At 45.2% G+C, this 23,907-nt stretch overlaps 1 protein-coding gene across 1 annotated transcript in view; it reads left to right on the plus strand.

Annotated features, from left to right (window-relative positions):
- The window catches only part of LOC118770961 (receptor-type tyrosine-protein phosphatase mu-like), a 205,013-nt gene that overhangs the window by 85,911 nt on the left and 95,195 nt on the right, over positions 1-23,907 (plus strand). Inside the window, exons 7-9 of the mRNA XM_036518755.1 lie at positions 394-687; positions 22,073-22,381; positions 23,723-23,832. Of these exons, the coding sequence (XP_036374648.1) occupies positions 394-687; positions 22,073-22,381; positions 23,723-23,832 (713 nt within the window). The remainder of the gene's footprint in view (positions 1-393; positions 688-22,072; positions 22,382-23,722; positions 23,833-23,907) is intronic.

Raw genomic sequence — 23,907 nt, forward strand, 5'->3', positions numbered from 1 at the left:
TTTCAAATTGGGGTAGCGCAAATTAATTGCCTTTACTTGTTACCTCTTAGACATCCTCCGTGATATGGGCTTACTTTTCGTTCAGCTCTCTAACATGTCAAATGAAGAAAATCTAGCGCTTTTTTGATCAATCACCTCACACATTCATAAATTCTTGTATTTATCAATTATACATTTTAATATGGACTGCGCCTGTATGGATTTCCTTGTTCGCAGCAACAAAAGACCTAATACATTTAATTTACTCTACATATGGAGGTAAAGTGGTGATTTAAGTTGCCCCTGGGAGAATGTTAATGCTATTATGGCTTTCTCTGATGTGAAGAGTAGGGAATGGTTTTGCACCATGAAGACTTGGGTGGAGTTTTAGCGGTCTCCAACCCTGTTTTTCAGAACCCCCGGTCCCGATCGCACCGCCACAGCTGACTGCAGTCGGCGCCACCTACCTGTGGATCCAGCTGAACGCAAACTCGATCAATGGGGACGGGCCCATCGTGGAGAGGGAGGTGGAGTACCGCACTGTATCTGGGACCATGTACGACCTGCAGCCTGTGGACAAGACCACCCACAAGATCGGCCACCTGGACCCCGACACCGAATACGAGATCAGTGTCCTGCTCACCAGGCCCCTGGACGGAGGCACAGGGGCCCCGGGGCCCCCCCTCCGCGCCCGCACCAAGTGTGCTGGTGAGTCAAGACCCCCCCCCATCCCCACCTTCATTCCCCCAATCACACACACATGTGCACGCACGCACAAACACATGCACACACATACACTTACTAAACACTATATCATGGATTTGGCACTCTCTCCAGTTCTTTAGTTTGATTCCTCCTTGGGTCTATCTCATCCTTTGTTGTGTGTGAATATTTTTGTATACAAGTTTAGTTACTTGCATTCATTGTGAATTTTCAGTTCCTAGACACTTTCAGGGCTCCATAGGAGTACTGTAGTGAGACCTTAGTGGGACCATATTGAGACCTTAGCCTCATTAGGGTCAGGTAGAAGAGCCCTCTGCAGCATGGTTAGACCCGTACGATGGAAGCCTGGCTGGCTTCCACTGACCACTGTTGAGCTAAAGGGAACATTATCTCTGATGCATCTGCCATGTCGGAGGGGGCCCAGATGGATGTTGCGCCTCCTTTATAATTGTGGGAATCCATGCCCTGACCTGCTTGATGGCTTTCTCCCCGTTTTCTCATTACGGAAGGGAGCAGACCTGAAGCGGACTGATGGTGAGGGTACGTTAGCCTCCGGGCAGTCTCCTTACAGGGGAGCGGGTGGAGGGGGTGGGGGTGGTTCTGACGTTCCGTCTGGGGAGATTGATGCGGCCGCCTCTCGAGGAGCGTTTGAAGAGGCACTCACGATCTCGCCTCAGCACTCCACTCAGCGGCCCCTGTGACAGACGGGCCAGCACAAGGCTGTTTGTAACTGATCAGTGGCATCTCGCAGCACGGAGCAATAGATCAAGGTGGCAATTTACCACTCCGCACCGCGGGGTGTGGGGTTAGATATGAAGGAGACTGTTATGGATCCGTTTTAGCTGAAAGTGTGAGATGTAGGATTGCATCGGATCACCCTTCTGATTTATTTAAAATCCCCAGAACACAACAGAACTAAATAAGTGCTGTGCATGTCTACAGAAGGTCTCTGGGGTGACTTTTTCAGTGTTCGCCAAAGAGTGTTTTGAGAAAATAAATTGCACGGCTAAAAGTTCCAATATTCGAAACCAGCGCTGATCAGCACGGCCTTGGCAGGAATGCAAGGTAACCTTGAAAGTGAAATATTTTCTTTGTGATACAAGCATTTTCATTTGCTTTTTGATGCTACTGCGATTTTTCAGGGCTTCCTTACATTTTTCAATGCACAGCACCCACAGTGCGGTCCAGCCTTCACAACAAGGATGTTTGTTGGGTAAACTCAGACCGCTGATGTTGCGGCAAAGATATTATAGTATTCCATAGCAGACTCACACTGTGGATGCCACCGAAGCCCAGTCCTAGCTTCCTGTTAGCTTAGCAACTGCAAAACATCTAGATAAGAGCTGAGCAGATGTGTGCTTGTCAGCGCACCTAGAACACCTGATCTGTTTTAGATGTGCTGGTGAATTCATTACTCCATTAACTCCATTAATTTGGTCATCGGTTGGTGCTGCTTCCCTGTCATTAGGAAGTGGAAATGTCCTCTTGTGGGCTTTGGTGGGGGGGGTAGAGTAGTGTATTTTGCAAATGGCGCTATGAGATATTGGTGTTTTTAGCTGTCACGCAGAGAGCATATCCATGAACCCCCAGGCTGCAGGCAAATTGCATACAATTACCACAGTAATTAAGCAGGTGGGTTCTCCTTTTAAAACGGCCGTGGCTCTCGCAGACAGAGCCTCCGAGGAGGAACGATCTTTACCTCTCGCACAACCCGAAAGCATTGCCGTTAACCTGCCCATTTACCAGCCCCGTGGGGAGCCCTTAGCTCAGCAGCAAGCTGACGAACGTGCGGGAGCAGGTGGACGAGGATCGGCTTGACAGGGACTTTACAACAACAAAGAGGTCGTGCCCCGGTTCTTTCTTTTGACCAGACACACCGGGGTGGCATGCCTACCACAAAACCCTCACCAACCTTAAACCGTAAACTTTGACCTCGTACAAATCAGATATTTCACCCTCTGCCACCTGCTGGAATTGTCCAAGCCTTTGCGCATGGCAATGAAAAACGCGTCCTGGGAGCCATACTGCCATCTGTTTATTAAATAGCCCTGCTATTGAAGAGCAGTATTTAATACAGACGATAGCAACTGTAATCATGGAACAACCCTCATCGCAACACTCATCTGAAAATGTTAATTGCAGGTATAGAGACGGCTATAATTACAGCCACCCCCACGCAGGCTAATATTTGCATGCAGTGGCTATATCTAATTACCGGAGTGCTGTCGGTGTTTCTCGAGGTGGCGTGGTGATCAGCGCCCAGCAGCTGCTCTGCTGCAGCACACGCCTCTGGGAGGAGAGAACGGGCAGCTGTTCCTTGCGCTGTGTCCGTCACACGGTGGTCTGATACTTGTCCCCTCCCACCCCCTCCCCACCCCCTCCCCCCAGTCTTCACCTGTCTTCCACTGATGAGAATGATGAAACACTGCTTGTATAGAACCATGCAGGTCTTTTATGCAATGCACAAAACCTTATGGTGGAGGGGGAGTTAGTTATGGAGTTAGGGGTTAGGATTAGTGATAGGGTAGGGTCAGAGGTTAGGGGTAAGGGTAGGGTTGGGATAGATTTGGGGTAAGTTTAGGAGTTAGGGTTAGATTAGAGTTGGGGTAGGGGTAGGTGTGGGGTGAGGGTTAGGTGTTAGGGTTAGAGTTGTGGCGAGGGGTAGTGTGGGGGTTAGAGTGGGTCTGAAAAGTTTGAAGTCTGACAGGAGCAGAAGGCTCTTGTGCTGATGACTGTCACCCAGCAGGTTAGCTGAAGCAACTCTCTCACCACATCTTTACCCCTCGTTACACCTGCATTTACTTCATAAATGTAAAACTGGAGACATGAAATTCAGAAATAAAACGTAGTGTTGTTCACACTATGCATTCTTTATATTGCCCATAATTGCCCATACATCATTTAGCATGTAACAAATACAGTGTACGCATTTAGTCAAACTGTGAACTGAAAGAAGACAGTCCTGTTTGGGTTACTGCTCATGTGTCATTGATATAATTGCCTGCATTTGCTATTGAGGTGTACAAGGCCTCACTTGCATCCTGGGCGTTTCCTGTCTTCCTCTGAGAGCTTTGAGGTCACTAAACTGGGGAGAAATTGATCAAGGGGAAGCAGTGGGCTGCTGGAAAAATAGCCACAGGCTGAATTAGAGTGCTTGAATAGGTGTTGACCCAAAGGAAGACATCACACAAGTTTGTCACGTATTGTCACAAGTGTGCTCTTTTCTTTAGGGGCACGTCCTTGAAGAAGGCGCGGGCTCTCGATACACCCCCCTGTCCTTGTCAAATGGCTCCATCTGGTCTTTGCCACAAGAGTGTAGGGCTCAGAGTTTTCCAGTTAAAGTCAGTGACTATGTTTACATGTAGATTAACCACTCCAGTGTTAACCTAAATATTTAAGTATTCCCATAGTGATGTGTAAACACCTTTTTCCAATAGCCATAACTGGGATACACCAGAATTCAATTTATTAGAAACACAAACAAGACATGCAGAATATTCTTCTTTTAAAATGAGTATTGAGTCATGTAAACACCTGCTTGGAATATTCACCCTATAATCTTATTTCTCTGCATGTTCAATGTTTTGGTTTTGTGGGCACTACCTGGCATCTTGCAGTTTATGAGGCACATAAGCAGCCATGAGCAATAATAGATTTATTTACAGATGATTGGGGCATTTCTTTTTTACCTTGGAAACTGGAAGATTAACAGTCATCCTTAGTCATCCTCTGCTCAGTGGAGTACACAAGAGGGTCATCCTCTCCCATTTGCAAAGTCTCTGTGTCCATCCCTGGAAGCAGTATGGGGATGCTCTGAGGAATGTAGTGGGTCCATTCACCTTGTTCCAGTGAGTGTGCATACTTCTTCCACAGTAAGTACTTTAATTATCCACTTGATCACCAAGCTGATCATGCCTTCACAGAACTTGTACATAGTTCTTCACAGGGCATTTGTGGAGACCAAACTGATTTCCACCCCTGTGTTATTCAACAGTTTCTCAGTTTGTACAGGACAGTAGCAAGACACACAGCAAAAGCCACAGACACACACTCTGTGGCATCGCAAGCTTTTATAACGTTCTCCGTCATTCCACCCTATTTGCTGAATGAGGTTTGTTCTGTTCTGTACCTGTAAATGCTAACACTACAACCTCCTCCCACTAGTCCTGACCACCCACTTTCATCCGCAGTCTATGAGTGATTCACTGAGGAATAGATGTTGAACAGTGGCAAATTTAAACAGCAGAATATACATGTTCTTCCTCCTCACACTGTTGTCTATCTTTGTTGCGGATTCCGATCTTAACTATTGCTAGCATTAGGCTGTTTTGTCCTAAGAAAATAGACCATGCAAAAGTGAGTCACTCTCCCAGATGAGATAATTAGCAGGAAAATTCACACTTCTTTAAAGGATTTTATCCAGGACACTCTGATCACCATATTCCTGTATACAGCAATATTAGTGGTGGTCATATTCCATAGCATGTGTAAACATTTTAGTTGGAATATGACTGTAGCCAGGATAAGGACCACAACACTGTGTCTGGAATACTGTGTGTATGTAGATGTAGTCAGCCTTGTCTCGGATTAGAGCCTGAAAGACCCTACTGCACTGTACAAAGCAACCCCTGTTGATGGCAATATCTGTACTTGTGACAACACAGGCTTGAAACACCCTCTGATTTCAGCAGAGGCTCTGTGCTTAAATCGCATACAATTAGCTCATCATTCTGTCCCCTCTCCCATCGCCGAGACAAGACACTGAGAATATACACAGCTTGCCGGAAGGTTCTCCAAACACGACAATAAACTATTTTTTTTCCTTGTTGAGTATTGACGCAGCATGGCCTACTGTGTTTTTCCCAAGGACGTTCCTCCAAAAAAAAACCCGTTGTTGCAGAAGAGCCTCCGTACTTGTTTGCCACATTTTTTTCTTTTTTATTGTTATTTTTTTCTTGTTTTTCTCCTCGTCCACCCTTCTCCCGAGTCCCCAGACTGTGAGGAAAGCAGACTGCCAGAGCAGATGTGATCGGGCTGCGTTCCTGCGAAGTAAACACAGCAAAGAAGGAGACGTCGGGCTTGGGGTGTGAGAGCGACGCTGCCACCGCGCTGCGCTCTCCTCCGTACCCTTGTATTAATTAAATCTTGGAGGACGTCGGGCCGACTTGAAACAACGCCGCCTTGCACAAACCCGACCAGGCAGAATCACAGTCATACAGCCATACAAACAAAACAAAGCATAGCACGCATTTTTAAGTGGCTCTCTCCAGTCCGCACCAGACTCTGTAATTAGTTATTTGTCTTCTGTTTGTTCTGTTTTTATTGCAAATCTCGTTATATGCACAGGTGAGACACGTACACATTTGAAAAAAAGTATGTAAAATAAAAAAGTGAGTAAAATCCCAGAGGAGTGCATTAATATTCGTCAAAATATACAGTATGTGTGTATTTCTGCCCATGTGTACCCTGTATATGAACCTTTTGGATGAATCAACATTGCGTCCCTGCAGTTACCAGTTAACCAGAGCCCAATGCTGGATACCCTTTTCAGCAGTCGAGGATTTGCGTACTGTATGTTCTTGACAAAGGTTTTCGTCACAAGACCCTATCTTCCTGTGTAGTCAAAGAAGATAATATACTTTTATGAAATCCTTCATAATAACAGCATTTGGGTCTGTTTATGGTCCTGTCCCAGGTATTTTAAAAATATTTATGCCTAGAAGGACAAATTTGGACACATATCCCCCCAAGTATAATTATGTTTGAGGGAGGCAAGGATATTAAATCACTGAGTTCTGGGATTTGTGAGCGGGGAGCACAATAGTGCAAGGGGGTTCTGGGACATCTTTTATTCATCTGGGGTCCGTGATGTTAGTCCAGGGGGAGATTACATTGCACCCTGCTGGTTGTGTTGTTCCCAGACATCCCCATTGTCCGTAAAAGAGGAGCAATCTCGTTTGCTTCAGTTTTGTTCCAATCGGAATTAAAAAAGACATGTATGAATAGAGAGAGAGAAACGGGGAAGTAATTATTTAAATGTAGTAATTACAGAGGCCACATTTTCCTCATTCCTTTGGATTTTGGTTCTTTATCGGTTTATTCCTCATTCCCTCGCTCTGTCGCTCTCTTCCTCCCAACAGAGTTCCTCTGTGTGTCTGCCCCCCCCCCCTCCCACGGGCTGCAGAACACCTTTGTCCATGATTCATTACTTGGCTTCTCAGTTTAGACTGTCTGTGAAATACTGCTGTTTTGGGGCATTTTATTACTGGTACTGTTTACTGAAATGTGGTGAATTTTCCCCATGTCAGTGCTTACACAGTGAATATGGACAAAAGTACGTAGAAATAGCAACAGGAGCAGCATGTGTCCTCTAGTGTATCTAGCGTTACTTTAGGCCAATGCTGTAGTCACCCCTCAGGCTTAAACAGAGTCTGATTTTGCATTGCTCCAATTCCACATAAATCCCCAAAGCTCTCAGAAACGGTGGTCCGCCTCAGACCTTGGCGCGAAAAACTGAGGGATTGTGGAACTGCAGTGTGGCCAGAAGAAAGTTTAGGCCCTCACCCCTCCCACTCCGCCACAGAGGAGGCACGGGAGGGCAGGGCATCCCAGCCGAGGACGCGAGCCGAAATCGGGGACGTCCTCTGTTTTAATCTGGGCCCGGAGAGGGGCGGGCACGGGGGCCTGCTCACGTGGTGCACCTCTCCATATCTCTCTCTCTCTCTCCCCCCCCACCCCCAGCAGGAGCATTAAACCTTGATCCCATTGGAATGAGATCCTAAATCTCACATAGGCCGTTGTTGCGAGAAAACAAAATATCTTGAAAGTCACCTTGGAAATGACAGGCTTCTTTATAGAAGGAAGAGAAATAATAAAAGCAAGGAAGCACAAGGGAGGGAAATCTCATCCCTCTGCCTCTACTCTTTCTCCATATGGGGTAGCTGATATTCTCAGACACTCTTATTTCGTAAATGCTTTGCACATACCTGCATTAAGCTCAGTTTTTGCATGATATTGGATATTGGATGGATACGAGTCGAGCAAATTAAACGGGGTACGCTTGGAGGCTGCCGAAGCTGGCTCGAGTCGAGCACACAGTCAGCCAAGTGGCACTGAACTGTGTGAGCTGGCCTGTAGGTATTCCTTATGACACCCGGACCTGTGTGAGGTCCTTGGAGGCAGCTTGATTCACACATGGGACTGACTCACGCACCTCTCCTACTGAGCTGGCCTCACCTCCAGTGCTGTTGGACAGGTTATCGGTGATCGTGGCGAACTTGTACTCCACCCGTGCCATTTCATTGGTGGCTGATGGATAAGACTGCACTACCAAACCTGGGCCCCATCACATTTTGATAAAGGGGGTGGAGGTGAGATAACTCTTTTGGTATTTCCATTTTCATTTCAGCGATACTTCTTCAAGGGCAAAGGTGCTACATAGGTTTGCCGTTGTGAAGGCAAAAGTGTAGTTGTGTAGTAATCTGCTGTGGTTTATGATGCAGTATGCTGCTGTGGTATCTGCTGGGGCCCTACCTCATGTTTCAGACTTGACAAAAGACACCCAGTATATGTCATGTCAGGTGGTGCTGGAAGTAGAGCTTCTTTTCTCAGGATAAATCTGGCTGAACCAACAAGATAAGAGAGTTCACACAGCTCTCAACACACGAGCTGTGCACTGTCAGAGCTCAAAGTAATCCAGGTGTAATTTCAGTGATCACATATCGTGGAGGAACTCACACGCAGCTAGAAGTAGAGCAAACACTCTGGTCCAGATGCATGAATTTGCTGAGGTTTGTGTCTGATCTGTATGTGTATCAAACCAAATTTCGAGCATGTGTTTTTTTATGTTGGTAAAGATTTGAAACTGCAACCCACAGGTCACTGGACATGAGTTTATCACATGTATGTTGGTAAGGGCCAGCGCTATAACCAGCCAAGGTTCAGCCTTCGTCACAGCACGTGGGTTTGAGCTATATGACACCTTTCCGGAATGAACAGCTGCTGTAGCAGTGTTAGAGGAAGCACTTTGCGCCCATCACTGAAACCATTATCAGTCAAGTGCTTAATTATTCAGTGATTGTGATCCCTTGATAGAGCACCACAGTGGTCGTAATGGTGCCGTTTTAACAGTGCTGGATTTTGGAATGGGGTATTTGCACGGATCAAGCTCTTGGCATTTGTCACATCTGAGTTACATGTTTTTTGTGCTGTGCTATTTATGTTGTGCTGTTTTTGTTAACACACACTGATACTGCCAAGATGTATATTATGTTAGTAAGGTATGTAGAAGACACCTGTATCCAAGACAACTCACCCCAGTATTACCTTACTCAAGGTTACAACAGCAGTGATCCACCTGGGATCACAATATGAAACCTGCTGTTTGTGATTGGAGGTTCCTAAGACACATGCTATATGCCACAATGACAAATGTAGGATTATGCTGATTTTAGCATGCAGCAGCTAACGGCTCATACACAGCCCTGTTTGTGGCTTGGCACCTTTATCTGGGCATGCTCAGTGGATGCCTTGCCTTTGTTAGACACATTAATAGCCCGGTAGAGAGAAGAACAGAGGTTCTGTCCCAGGGGGAGAGGGCCTTGAAATGAGTTTGGTAAGCCCTGCATTTCATTAGTGGGAGAAAAAAAAAGAAAAACATTTTATTGTTCTGCTCTAAGCATTTTGCTCCTCAGGACACAATCGGAGCTTGGGTTTCGAGGGAACCAGAGCTTTTCAGTTTGAAACATAATTTCTATGGTAATTTCTCCCCCTCTTTTTAAAGTCATTGGCCTGTTAAAGAAGCAGTGGAATTTCCTATTCTTGTTCCAATGTAATCTCCCCTTCGTTCCTTGGTAAGTGTCACACAATAGCCATTAGTCCTTGATAAATGAAAGCTGGCAAACTCATCTTCTAAACTATCTGGAGTAATGTTGTGTCATTATTTATCTTCATAGACAGGCTATCAATAGACATTCTCGTGACAGAATTTTCATTGAGTTTGGTTTTCAGCAGCTCACAATGCCTGCTGGCCCTATGTAACATACAAGCAGCATTTTCAAACCTCACGTGAAAGACAAACAGGATGTTTCAATAGCTGAGAACAACTCAAGGAAGGCTGTCAGTCAGGTGTACATCTAATTTGTAAACCAGCCAGCCATCGAAGTGGTTTGTCCAGCTAAGCATTTTCCCTGGGGTTTGTTCTTAAATCCTTCTTTTTTAAGTTCATTCTGAAAACCCTCTGTTTTAGGTTCATTCTTAAATCCCTGTTGTTCAAATAAAGTTTCAGGTTCAATCAGAAAAGACTGATCAGAGATCAGTAGCTTAGTTTACAATGTAACAAATTTGGCATGGAAACAGTTGTCTCCATAGCGTCATCAGCAACGTCATTTGTCTTACTACCATTATTAACAGTATTGATCTTGTTTCTGTTATAAGGAATTGAGAGAGGATCATGGGTATCACTTAAAGCTTGATGTACCGTTACTCCAGATTAGCTTGCACAGTTTATAAGCTGGTAGGATGAACAAATGACAGCGGCCCTGCCTGCCTTTGGAGAGTCTGCTATATTTGTGTTAGACTGACTCACAGCTCGAAAGACTGCAAAGCCTCAGCTGGGAGCATGGACCGCATTGGGAGCACGGAATTAAATCAGCCTCTGTTTCAGCTGTTAGCGCTGACTAATTTTAATTGAATTCAGTCATTTATTATACATGAGGATCCATTAATAAGATAAACCTGCCTCTTTTTTTTTTCCTCCCCCTGCGAAGTAGGTCATTACTCCTGCGCTCCCCAAACTTACCGCGAGCTCCAGGCGGCCCCGGGTGGTGGCGGGGGTAAGATGAAGAGTAATGCTTTGCGGAGCCCGAGCATCAGTCTGTGTATGAGTTGGTCACGCTCTCCAGGTGCCGTTGCTTAAAAAAATGAGCCACCCCAGCCCTTAGAACAAAGCATTTGCCTCTCAGGCTAACAGAGGACAAGGATTTCTCTAAAGGTGATGCCCGGGCTCACTGAAGCCCATCATGTGTGTTTTTATTTGGGAAAATGCAACTGTTATTTTTGTGTTATTTATATTCCGTGATAAAATGTCCAATTTGTTGATTTGACTTTATCCTCTGCACTAGCAAAGCATGCCTGTGGGAGAAGTCCAGCTTTCTGCTTCAGGAACTGAAGACACCTAGTGCAGGAGATAGGGCAAGAGTAACCCTTCTGTGAAATTAGGAAGACTGAATGATCCGTGAGGAAAGGCAGTTACTCTTGCTGCTTGACAGTCCACTTGTCACAGCTGTCTCACACTTTCTGATAAAATGCTGATATTTAGTGGTGATCAGGTCAGCCTGGTAATTCTGGATGATAAATAAGGCCCATGCCATCTGACAACTAAAGAAGCCCGAGACACCCCTACCAAACTTTAATGTCTTACATTAACAGTTGTATATTTACTAAAACAATTCAGATTAAGAGCAAAGTCAAAGATTTGTGGCGTAAGTCTTAACCAATATGACACACAAATGTGTGCAGGACGTACAGTATTTCAAGATCTGCCAGGACACATTTGCATGCTTCTCCTTGGTTCTGTGTGTATGGGTGTCGGACTAATGCCGCGGAGAGAGAAATAAGACATCATTTGAAGGAGAAAACGCCAGTTTCATTTTGGAATCATTGGACAAGAGGGCACTCGAGGAAAGTAATAGAGTTCTGATTGTCGGTTATCAAAGGCAATCATTATTGGCTAGCTTCCGAGAGATATGAAAGGGATTTGATAAGAATGAAAAACCCAGTTATTACCCAGATGGTGATGTTGATATTGCAGAAGCGCGTCCTCCGGTGCCAGACCAGCGGTAAAGGAGCGCGGCGGTGTGCGTTCCGCTCCCGCTGGCAGGGAATGAATTACGCATCGATATCGCTGAGTGACACGGAAAAGGGTTTGGACCAGCTAGGCCCGAACAAGAACGGACATGAAAAAAAAAAGACGCTTCAGTAACAGCATTCCTGTTATTATCTTGTTTTGCGGGGCGATGCAGCTCTGGTGTCAATGATAAGCAGCTGCAAAGCAGGCTCGACCTCCAGAAACACCCACTCTCGCAAAATGCTCTATCTAATGACGTCCACCGCTGTTTATTTACACAGAGCGAATGCTTGCACAGCCTCAGATTTCTGGAGGAGGCCTTTTCCGTCAATTATATCAAGATGTCAGTGAGCACAGAGGAGACAATCAAGGATTCAGAGCTCTCCAATGGAGTGATATTTCCCTCCTCGCGAGGTGCCGTGGCCAAGACGTGCTGTCGCCGTTCGCTTAGCTGCCCCGCTCTAAACCGCTAAGCGCAACGAGAAGAGAGTCTTTGGAGCGGAGCCGATCTGACCAGGGGGTGGCCATGGCAGCGGGAGAGATGCCCATGCTGCTCTTTCCCCACCTCCTTTCTCTCCTGTCCGAGCTCATCTGCCCTCCTGAAACGCCCATCCCCCCAACCGGGACCGGTGTGTTTACGCTGCCCTCGGGGGCCCGGTGTCCCCCATGTCAGCGCTGACATGCTCCCAGACTGATCGGCCAGGGACGGCGAGGTTGTGGATGCGGTGTGACATCAGAAAGATTTCTGAGAGTGATTGTTGTCACACTTGGCTTTGGAGAAGTCTTTTTTTTCTGGTCCCATTTTGCATTGTGGATAATCGTGCAATCAAATTGCGTGATAAAGGTTAGAACCTGCGGCCCCTCAGAATTAACAGAAGGCGATAACGTGCTAATAATTGTGAAACATTATTTAAATGTCAAGCCGTAATGACGGAAAGCTGTTAATAGTTCTATCTAAATGTCAAATTAAAATTATTTAATTATGTTGGCAAGAGTGGGGAAGGTGATAATTTGCACTATGACTTGAATACAAATTCTGTCCTTGTTAGTCTGTACTGACCCAGCACACATGCACACACAAACACGGAGCCCTCTGTGCCCGCAATAGCTCTTGTACCTGCAATTGTAGCTGTAGTATCACCATCCCAATTTCCTGCATGTTCCTTTTGGCTTATGAGTCATATCTCAATGCGAGCTCCTCCAAGGCCCTCATTGTGTTGTCTAGTTCTTGTGTTGGCCCTGCTATCATCTCAGGTCCCCCCTCCCCTTCGAAGAACAATTTGTGTTGTTCATTCCACGAAAAACCTACCTCCACTAAGCCAGTGAATAGTGCAACACTGAAAAGGAAGACCGAGAGGAACAAATAAAAACAAACAGAAGAAAAACTAGGCTCACGCCGGAGCCGAGCATTTTAAAAAATAAGTAACTGGACCGCACTGAGGTACCCCTGCCATGCAATACATGGATGTGCTAGGCTTCTCGCTCAAGGTGGACTCAGAGAAAACTCATTTTCTGCTGTGGATACAGGCTTAATGTGGAGCTTTCACCAGCTTGGTGCAATAAAGCAGTCCCCTGCACAATATTAATGACCCATCCCCCAAGACACTAGCAATGGCTCAACACCATAAGATGTCATTAAAGTGGCCGCCTGGTCATGTAGGACCATTGGAAATCTAAATGGCAAGTTTTTGCTTATGCTGCTCCAGGGTTTGTCTCCTCATGGGCTCCTCTTGCCAAAGCCCTACCTGCAGCTTAATGGCTAATGAGATTCACTGCTCCTCTCTTTAGAGACAACCTTGACCCCCCTGACTAGAAATTTGCATGACTGAGGCCTGTCAAATGCTCTTTGGTGCAAACAGTCAGTTGAAGTCTTTAGAGTCGATGGAGCCCCCCCCCCCCCCCCCCCCCACCCCGCACTTGGAAACACACACATACAACAACATACACATAGGCACACACACAGAACCTTTCTCTGTTGGTGCGTGGAGGCCCTCTCTCAGCCTCTGTCTACTGCAGGAGTTCAAACACAGATTCCCACATTCTCAGCATGCACTTGGGCCAGCAGTGCCATTATTAATGCGGTGTGCATATTTGGCTCTTAAGGCGCCTCAAAAGTTCACCCGGTGTCAGTAGTTTACCCTACAATTATTGCAATCAGCGGGAGATTGACGAATTTGGGATAATCTAACAAAAATTAGAAAATGAGTCTCAGGAAGAGTGTTTGGTTTAACATACCAAGCTGTCACCATCTGCCTTAACAAAGATTTATCCATTTCTGTAGGGGCAGCCAGATTCCTTCTTTGCGTGTAATTTGTCAGAGATGAAGACATCGTTCTTCATCATAGCTGTCATAGATGTCATAGCTCACCTGGATTTCAGAGAGTGGACAGAGGTTGACAGTGGGAAACAACTTGCCTTGCTTTGAGCCCTCTTTAGCTGAAGCAAATGCAATCCCAGCAGCAATTCACAGATCTCAGTGGCACCATAACAGCTCAGTGCTCCTTGTAAATTTGGTTCCTCTAACTCCTTCTCCTCAGTGACGTGTTCTGATATAGCGCCTGATGCCTGCTTTCCACAGCCAGTGAGCACTTTAATTTTCCCGAAGGGAAATGCATTACATTTCCACACACAGTCCTCCGCTCACTACATAGCATAGCATAGCATAGGCTCTCACCCAGGTTCCCCCAAACTCCTGCCCCCCCTCCCCTCGCTGCTCAGGCCGTGACACGTTTCTTAACGCTCAGCGAATGGCACTTTCTTCGGGCCACGGCCCCTGCCCGTCCAAGGCTAATTCACACTTTAGCGTGCGTGTCACTGGGAGAGCATCCGTTCTAATTTGATTTCTGCGCCCGGCTACCTTGCAATTCTGTGTGCTTTTAGCGTGGCTGTTGCTTACTGAGTGCGGGCAACAGATAGTTCCGCAAATAGAGGGTTTTAAACTTCCATTTTCTGGGTTGCGCTTCTGTAAGGTATGGAGGAAAGAGGAGTCGACAGACATAGGTGGTGGGGGGTGGGGTTGAGGTGGTTGGGGGGGGTTTGCACCCTGTGTCATGATTGTTTATTTTTTTCCTCTTTTTCTGAGAATCGTTTGAAGGAAAGACATGTAAAGTGTTAGTTTCAAGCAAGTTTCGGCAGCCTTTGTGCGTACATGGAGTGATATGGGTGTCTTTATTCTCGCCCTTGATCTGTCTGTTTACCCCATCCAGCAGTGCCATTTGAACGTTCTGCTCCAGATATGAGGGGCTGATTAACACAGTGTTTCTCAATGGCGCCTTTTCTCCCCTGTAATCTCTTCCCTCGGTTGCTCCTTGGTACCAGTGTGCCGCGATGCCTGAGAGCGGTTTTCTTTGCTGTCTGTCTGATGTTTGTTCGCATGCCTCTTATCTGGGGGAGTAAGCTTTTCCCGTGCTGCTCACTGGAATGAAATGTCCGTGAAGATCAGCAGCGATTTGTCTGGGTGAGCTGGGTTGCAACTCTTGGGAGAGGGGTGAAACAGGTGCCCAATTGGAGATGACCAGTCGCAAGAGAACTTATTTTAGTGGCATTTTCCTTACAGAGGTGCCCTATACCTGGGCATGAGTGGATTGGGAGGGACTACTTTTTTGGTAATGCTCTTGCAGAGGCCAGGACTGGGGAAGGAGAAGGGCATTATGGGATTCCTGTTTCGTCTTGTTGTTGTAATGAACCACATAGTGGTTTTGGATTTTCAGACTCAGGTAGGGCTACAGTGTAACCCTGTGTTAATCTGTCTGTCTTTTAATTGAACACCAGTGCAGTTTGGCTTCAAAACACCTTTGCAGTCAGCAACAAGATGTGTCTGTATCTCAAGAAAACAAGGTGTAAGACGTATGAATCTGAGAGCTAATTAATTGGATAATGAGCCTGGCGCAAGGGCAGAAGGAAATCCAGCTCGCTCCATAGCTCGAGGCGGTGAGAGAGGCCAGCTCTGCAGGCGTGAAAACAGGATAAGTGGTTCTACTGGGCTTCCGCTGCAGAAACACCAGCAGGTGGGAGAGCTGAGGCTCTGTGTGTGTTCCTGGACATTCCTGGACATTTGTGTGCAGTTGACTGTGGTGCCCTTCATCACCCTCTGTGAAACCTCGCTGTGAATAAACATTTATCATCCGCTGAAGTGCAGTTATTGCCTCTCACTTCAGCGCTCAGCAGAGCCCAAGTGGCTTCTGTTCAACCCGCATGTAGACCGAAACAAGGGTCAAAGGTCACTCAAGCATGCACTGTAATAGTTTTCCTGGATCTTGATATTCTAGGAATCCTTTCTTTGGGGGAGAGAAATGTTGTCTTTTTGTGTGGTGAAATTTTCATTCTTGACCTCCTCTTCTAGGTTGCAGTTCTCGATATGTCCCGGCAGTGGAATGTGGAGTTCAGCCAGGCGGCTCTCTGTTTGCATAGATACACAACAGAAAGTGCTAGCTATCATTCTAGCACCTTCCGTGGGGCTCTGCCTCTCCACTGGGTGTACCCTGGTGTATGTTTCAAACTTGAATTCTGGCATAAACGTGCTTTAGTGGCACAGTTACTGCATGCTGGGTCCCTCCATGCTGACTCAGAGTCCTGTTCCATGACTGTGTGTCACGAACACGACGAAGATGAGGGACCCCACTTGCACAGACAGTTCCATACTGGTTAAAGAGGAATTACTCTAACTCATTCTTAAAGGCCGTAAGCATTACATTGCATTACAGGCATTTAGCAAACAATCTTATCCAGAGTGACTTACATTGGTTACAGTTTTTTTTACAGTGTTATCCATTTATACAGCGGGATACTTACTAAGGCAATTGTGGGTTAAGTACCTTGCCCAAGGGTACAGCAGCAGTGCCCCAGCAGGGAATCGAACCACCAACCTTTCAGTTATGAGTCTTGCTCCTTAACCACTATGTTACCTTGCCGCCTGACAGATATGAATTTCTGTCATATCTGTCCAATAGCTGATGGCTCAGGCCCTACTCGCCCCTGTCTAGTTCCCTTTATTAAAGTGTAAAGAGATCAAATGTTCACACTACCCTTTCAGCACTTGACTCTTCAATCTGGCCCTCATATAGGACGTATCCCCCCCCCTCAGCTCGGCTTGTATCACGTGACATCATCGCCTTTGAAGGGCCTTTAACACTTTATGGGTGTGATTCATCTCTGCCTTATTTTCATCTGTCTGTGTCCTGCATCCCCCAGTAGTTGAATTGCCTCATTTTTAATTCCGTGAAGCTTTGTACTTTGAGAGCGAACTCTTTTCAAGTTTTCCCAGAATAGAGAGACTTGTCGGTTTGGGGGATGGCATAAATTGCACGTCCCTGGTATTTGAGAGAGTCCATGAAATGTATTAGAGCCTCAGTCAACGCTTTCAGTGTTGAGTCATTATTATCAAAAGAAAATTGGAGGCGCTGTTAAAATTGTCTGTGGTAATTATTGTATTTATCAAATACCATTTCTGGCATTGTCAAGTGCTCATTCTGAATCATCAGGTGGCTGCATGAGCAATTTAGAGCCATTCAGAGTCCCCGTAATGCAGTCATTGTGAAACCCACCAGATCTGGGCCTGCTGAAGGAAGGCTTTGCATTGCGGTGCTTCATTGAGGGATGGGCATTGGGAATGAACAGGGTTGGGAGGGTTACTTTTAATATGTATTCCAGTACAGATTACAGAATACTTGTCCTAAAATGTAACGCATTCTGTTAGATTACTCAAGGTAAGTAACGTAATCTAAATACTTTGGATTACTTTCTGAACACTGTGTTTTTAATTTTTAAAAGTATGTAAGTAATAGTGTAAATGTGACATATACTGGTTGGGTGATTCTCACGAATTATGTCCAAGTGATGTGTGTTTTTACTGCAATACAAAGAGCAAGATGGAATCCAAAGAACATTCTTAACGTTTTTTTAAAGAATGTTCATCCGACCAAGGTTCTGAATGGTTATTTTTAGAATGTTCACTTAGCATTGTTGTGGCTAACATTTTGGCACCCTCATGTTACATCTATGGGGATTTCATTGCAGTTTCTTCAGAATTGTGAATGTTCATCAAAAACTGTACATTACATGAAAACTTGAGTTTGAAAAGGCACGAGCCACCCTAAATACATTTTGAGTGAGAAAGGAGTAGCTTAACAATTTAATGTACAATATGTGTTGTGTAAAATTGTTGGAGTAATCGCAGTTTTGAACGTGAAATTTCACTTGGTTTGTTACTGTATCTACTCGTTAGCTAGTTAACTTTAATACTATACCTACTAGCCTACTAGCTAGCTGAACAGCTAATCCAGTGCAGCCAAACTATGTAAGATAGCTAGCTAGCGATCAATATTAGCTTAAATAATGAAAAAGAGAACTTACTTCAAGATGCTTCTTCAGGTTAGAGGTCGACTCTTTTGAAGCAGATTGCAAACACATCTTGCATTGTACTGTTATGTTGCAACCTTTGCCAAATTTGAAAGTAAAATGGTGCCAGTATTTCCATGACATAAACGTGTTGCGCTGGTTGCTTTCTGTCTCATTCTCCATTCTACTGTCTTGTGAGTCAGGCAGGCTGCACACTTTTTTCTTCCTTTCTTTCATGAGGGGCATATGGGAGATACACCCTGGAGCTGCCTATCATTGGATAGATTTTCCAACTGAATAAACAGTAAATGAAAAAAAAATAAATGAAATTAAATGAAAAAATCCAATGTAATCCCTTAAGTTATCTAAATATTTTTAAAACGTAACTGTAATTTGATTACCATAAATTTAAATGGTAACTGTAATGGAATACAGTTGCTCATATTTTGTATTTTAAATACGTAACACCTTTACATGTAATCCGTTACTCCCCAGCCCTGGGGATGAATGGCTCTTATGGGCGAGTGCTGGGCTGTCTCAGTCAGTCTTGGCATTGGACAAAGTAGCCAACTATAATAATGATGACCTGACTGATGATGCTGTTGATGATGATGATGATCGTTGTCACCTTGTAAATCATTGTGTGAACGCACTACAAGAGACACTGGAACCGGAGTCAAATTCCTTGTATGTGTAAAACCATACTTGGCCAAGACTGATTCTGATGCAGATGAAGATAACAAAGATGAAATCAAATATGAAGATGATACTGAAGAACTTGATAAAGATTGAAATAACTGTGACGATGATGATGATGATGATGATGGTGATGAAGAAGAAGATGACAACAATGAAGGCAAATATGTAGATGATGCTGAATACATGGATAAGGATGGAAGTGAGTTATGTTGATGAGTATGAAAACAAAGATGAAGATGGGGACGACAAGAAAGCTGATGATGACATCTGCATGACTGTCACAATGAGGCATCTGCCCTCACGTATAGCTCCCTCTCTGGAACAGTTACCATGAGAATCTAAAGGAGCTGTTGTCGGGCTGCCATGAGGCCTGTCAGTCTCTGAGGGGGTGAGACAGAATTCATTTGGAGGAAATTTCCCAGCGTGCAGCTGTGGCACCACAGCCTCCCGTTGGCTGTGCACTCTCGGGCGCCAGGACGCTGAGTGCCCGTGTCCCTGGTGTGCCAAGCACAGCTCAGCACTTTGGCTGCAGAAACGGTACAGATGTCCCCTCTGACAAATTTCACTGGCCCGTTGGAAATGCTTCAGAACGGGCTGCAACAAAAGACCATTGTTTGCCTTTTGCACGTGGCGCACCTGTTCACACTTAGTCTCCATTCATCAAGTCCTAGAGCCGTGCTTTCTGTGATAGAGGTAGCAAAACTGCGCTGCGAGGATATTTCTCAGCCCAAACTGCGCTCTCCCCTCTGCACTGCAGAAGCACGCCTGCACTTTGCTTCATCATCACATTTCCAGACCAGCATCGTTTCACGTGGAACTGCCAGACACCTTGGAGAATGTTTAATTTGATTTAATCTCGGTTTGCATGCAGTAAATATGTTTTTTTGAAGCCCTCAAAGCTTTAGCTCTGTTTTGTGGCTCATTATCAGATAAAACAAGATTATCAGTATTATCTGTAATATATTCATCTGAAATGTTTCTTACCCTTGGTTACAAAGTCTTAGAAAAAATTTACTGAATAGCCAGTTTTTAAACATTTGGATGAATAAAAGGTCATTTTTCTGCTTATTTTAGCAGTTTTTGAGTGTAGGTAAATGAGCAAGAGTGTTTTTTTTAAGCAGATACAACAACAGTGTCATATGGAATGTGCTGGAATACTTCTCAGCACTTTCATAAGTGAGAAGCTCATGTGACCTCTCTGGACAATAGAAAGACTGGGGATGGGGAACGGGCTTTAGGCAAAGGGTTAATGTCACCGTTGTGATGCTTTGTCCATAAGACTATTTTAGGGATTTCTCTAAAATGAATGAAAAATATTGTGCAAGAATTAATGACATTGTTGCAGCTGCTTCAATTTTTCACTGACAGTTGATGACAGGCACCATAGAGGTTAGATTGAATGCTCCCCACGGCCTTAAATAGGCTGAAATGAAGGATTGCAACTTCAAAGATGGCATCTAACCAACTAACAATGACAAAGAAGGAAACAGGTAGCATTATGGCACTCTGACTCGATGCAGAAATAGATGTAATTACCTATATTGTGAAGACCTCTCTGCAGAGAGCTGTCAGATTGCGCACACACTCCAGTCCAGTGTTTATACTGTTAACAAAGCTGTTTCTCTCGTGTTGTTTGTTGCTTGCTGTGGAGGATTGACTCAATTTGGAGCTTTAAATCTGCTAGGGAAACAAAGTCAAATATGCTTCCGCTGCCTTCATGTCAACCTCCTTTGCAGAGATGAACGTTTACCGTTTCAGACAGCGAGCTTCAAAGCGGTGCACTTGATTTCAGAATATTTTCTCATACAGTTGTAAACAGATGTAAAGCATTTCCCTAGCTGTTTTTTTCAGCTGTCTCCTTGCCCTCTCATTTCCCTGGTTGTTGTTTTTCCTTTTTTTTTTTTTGTTTTTTTTTTGTTTGCCGGGCATTTGTACCGAGTGGTGGAAAGGAAACAAATGGAATCCGAGAGCGGGCGGAATTTCCTGTCCGCCATTAGAATGTTAAACATGGGAGCTGGCTCTCTCAGGGCCCGGGAAATTGAGTTCGCTGGAGAGCCGCTTCCAGCCGCGGGTAATAGGTGGCAAAGTGTTAAGTTCCCAGAGAAATGGACTGCGAATTGAAGCAGGGATGGAAATTGATCCTATTACCGTGTGTTCTCGCTGCTCCCTTCCCTCGGGAGGGAGGGAAAGCAGGAGGGGACGGTGGCCGCTTCCACAGGGGTCAGAGCTTACACTGGACTGGGGCTGAGGCGGACACTGTACTTTCTCTGTGTGTGCGTGCATACGTATGTGTTTATGTGTATGTTCACGCATGTGCGTATGTGTGTGTGTAGTATGTGCGTGTGTGTATATATATGTGTATATGTCTATATGTGTGTGTGTGTGTGTGTGTGTGTGTGTGTTCATGTGTGCTTGTGGAGCATAATGATGATCATTACCAGAGCCAGACTCACTGCTCCTCCTAATGATGCCTCCCGCTCCAGTCAGAGCTGATGTGTCAGGCTGGCTTTGGTAGGGGAATGTGATGCAACACTGGAACCTGGGACGTGGCATGGGTCTGATGGGCACTAATCTATTGTTAGATAGAACCTTGCCATATCAATAAAGCAGTTCCCCTCTGAAAAGGCCAGGATACAGGGAATTTCCTATAACTGTGTCTTTTACTCTCAGAAAGGAGGATTTTCAGTGAGCTGTCTCTCTTTGCGTCTCTCTCTTTTTCTTTTTCACTACAGCAAGTCCCTCAGCATAAGTCAGTTTTTACTTTAACCAATGGGGTGTGACTACTGCATTATAAAATACAAGAGTAGAACAAAAGATGGAAAACAGCATGATTGATGATGTATGAATGTTGCATTTTGGTCACACGACCAAAATGGCCAGTGTTCTTGTGACATTTGAATTCCAAATGAAGATTGGGGAGGACAATTTACAGACAATCCCTACGCGGTTGACCACATCTAGACAAACCAGTCCCATCCATGGCTATGGCCTTAGAATCCCACTTACTAGTTCCTTTGTCATGTCAGCTGTTCATGGTATTACTCCTCCACCCCATCTCCCCGTTTCTTTCCCCTGTTTATGATGTTCACCTGGCCCATGGCACGATGTGATCTCTTCATCAGACTCTAAGCCAAATAAAGTACCATGATAACCTCATCACACATCACACCCAACTCGGTTTTGATTGTCTGGAAATTAGTGGCATTTAGCAGACGCTCTTACTCAGAGCGACTTACATCAGTTTCAGTTTTTTTTTTTACAATGTTATCCATTTATACAGCTGGATATTTATTGAGGCAATTGTGGGTTAAGTACCTTGCCCGAGGGTACAGCAGCAGTGCCCCAGCAGGGAATCAAGCCAGCAACGTTACGAGTCCTACTCCTTAACCACTATGCTACACTGAAATTCATATCTACTGAACTGAACAGTGTTTTTGAGCTACTGGAGCTTGTTTCTGTTGTGTGACGTCATCCCCTCCTCTCACTCAGAGCCAATGCACGGGCCCAAGAGGCTGCAGGTGGTGGACATCCAGTCCAAGCAGATCACCGTCCGCTGGGAGCCGTTCGGCTACAACGTAACCCGCTGCCACAGCTACAACCTCACCGCGCAGTACCGCTACCGGGCTGGTGCCAAGGAGGAGACCCGCGAGGAGGTGTGCTACGACACCCTGAGCCCTGCCCCCCAGCACACCATCCGAAACCTGGCGCCCTACACCAACCTGAGCGTCAAGCTGGTCCTGCGCAACCCAGAGGGGGTCAAGGAGAGCGTGGAGCTCCAGGTGCAGACCGACGAGGATGGTAAGCCTTAAACAACGTCTCCATCCAAAAACCCCAGCAGCAAGACAGACACTTTGCTGTTACAGTGGCCAGATGTTATGTTATGTGGAATATGTACGCAGCAGTTTAAGATTCTCCTGGAAACTGGACTTTTGAAGTGTTAAATTCCAACCATAGTGTTTCAAATTTGAGGTCGTTTTTTGTCTCAGATTTTCTTCAGGTTTTCCTTTTCTTTCTTGTGTTGTAAACATCATTGACGAGAAGATAGATAAATAAATAAATAAATGAATAAATACATAAAGCACAGTTTTGTCCAAAAGCTAGAATGAGAAATTTTATAGAGGAGCTTCTTCTGAATATGAGGGAGAATAAAGAAGAGACATTTGAATTAGGAGGGAAAAAACACAGCATTTCATTATATTTTTTTTTCCAGATGAGTCAAAGTCCAAGTACTTTTGTTTTGGAACTCATTGAGAGGCATGCATTCACCACCTCCAATTAAATGACCTCCACAGACCACAAAGCGTTTGAAAAGGAGGGAAACAAAAAAAAATGAAGGGGTCCTGCTGACAAAATGATGTCTTGTCATCCTGGCGTCAGATATTCCTGAGAGCGAATCTTAAAAGAGACAGCAGAGCTCCAGTACCTTGCTCAGGTGGTGGTGGGGGGCGGGGGGGACGTGTGTTTAGAGTCTCGGGAGGGCTAGAAGAAAGGAACCCCATATATCACTATGGCTTCAGATATTCTCTTTGACCAGCTTGCACTCGGAGAAACCCTGCCTTCTAATTTAAAGACTAAAAGCAATCCATCGCAGGGTGAGGAGGGCAGGTTTATTGTCAGCCACTAAGTTCATGTAAACATTGAGTGGAGATTGAAAAGGCTGATATTTCCCTGGGGATGTAGGCTCAGTGTTCAGCAGATCTATATCTCTTACTTTTTTATGTATGAATGTCAAGACTTTTTTACCTCCTCTGCAGCCCCTCAATTTTTATGCCAGCTCGATCGATAGTTGTGCTTTAGTTTTAGCATTGCACGATCTCGGGGGTCATGTGATATGATTTTGAAATGTGCTGATACACAAGCAAACCTGTATTGTGTCTGACCACAGTGTCCTTTGTCCTGGGTTCTGAGTGGCACATTGAAAAAAGTGCTATGGTTCCCAAACTTGTAATATTGTGTAAAAATGAGAGAAAGCTGGACCTTATCTAAAAAAGTTGTGCTGGCAGTTAGGAAGCACTGTTGTGATGTAATCTGTAAAAAGTGCTCTGATGCTTTAGTGGTTACTGTTTCCACCAATCAGTGATGGAGGCAGTACCTTTGGAGACCACCCCTCAGACAGGTATCCATTTTTCCTCCTATCAGTTCCGGGGGCGGTGCCTCTGGAATCCATCCAGGGAAGCACCTATGAGGAGAAGATTGGCCTCAGGTGGCGGGAGCCAGTGCAGACATATGGCATCATCACGCAGTATGAGGTAAGCCAGGGCGGGAAACTCCCTGTCTTTCAGATACACACTGAAGCAATTCACTCCAGCGTACAACAACAGTGC

The sequence above is a fragment of the Megalops cyprinoides genome, chromosome 24 (assembly GCF_013368585.1).
Source record: "Megalops cyprinoides isolate fMegCyp1 chromosome 24, fMegCyp1.pri, whole genome shotgun sequence".
NCBI lineage: Eukaryota > Metazoa > Chordata > Actinopteri > Elopiformes > Megalopidae > Megalops > Megalops cyprinoides.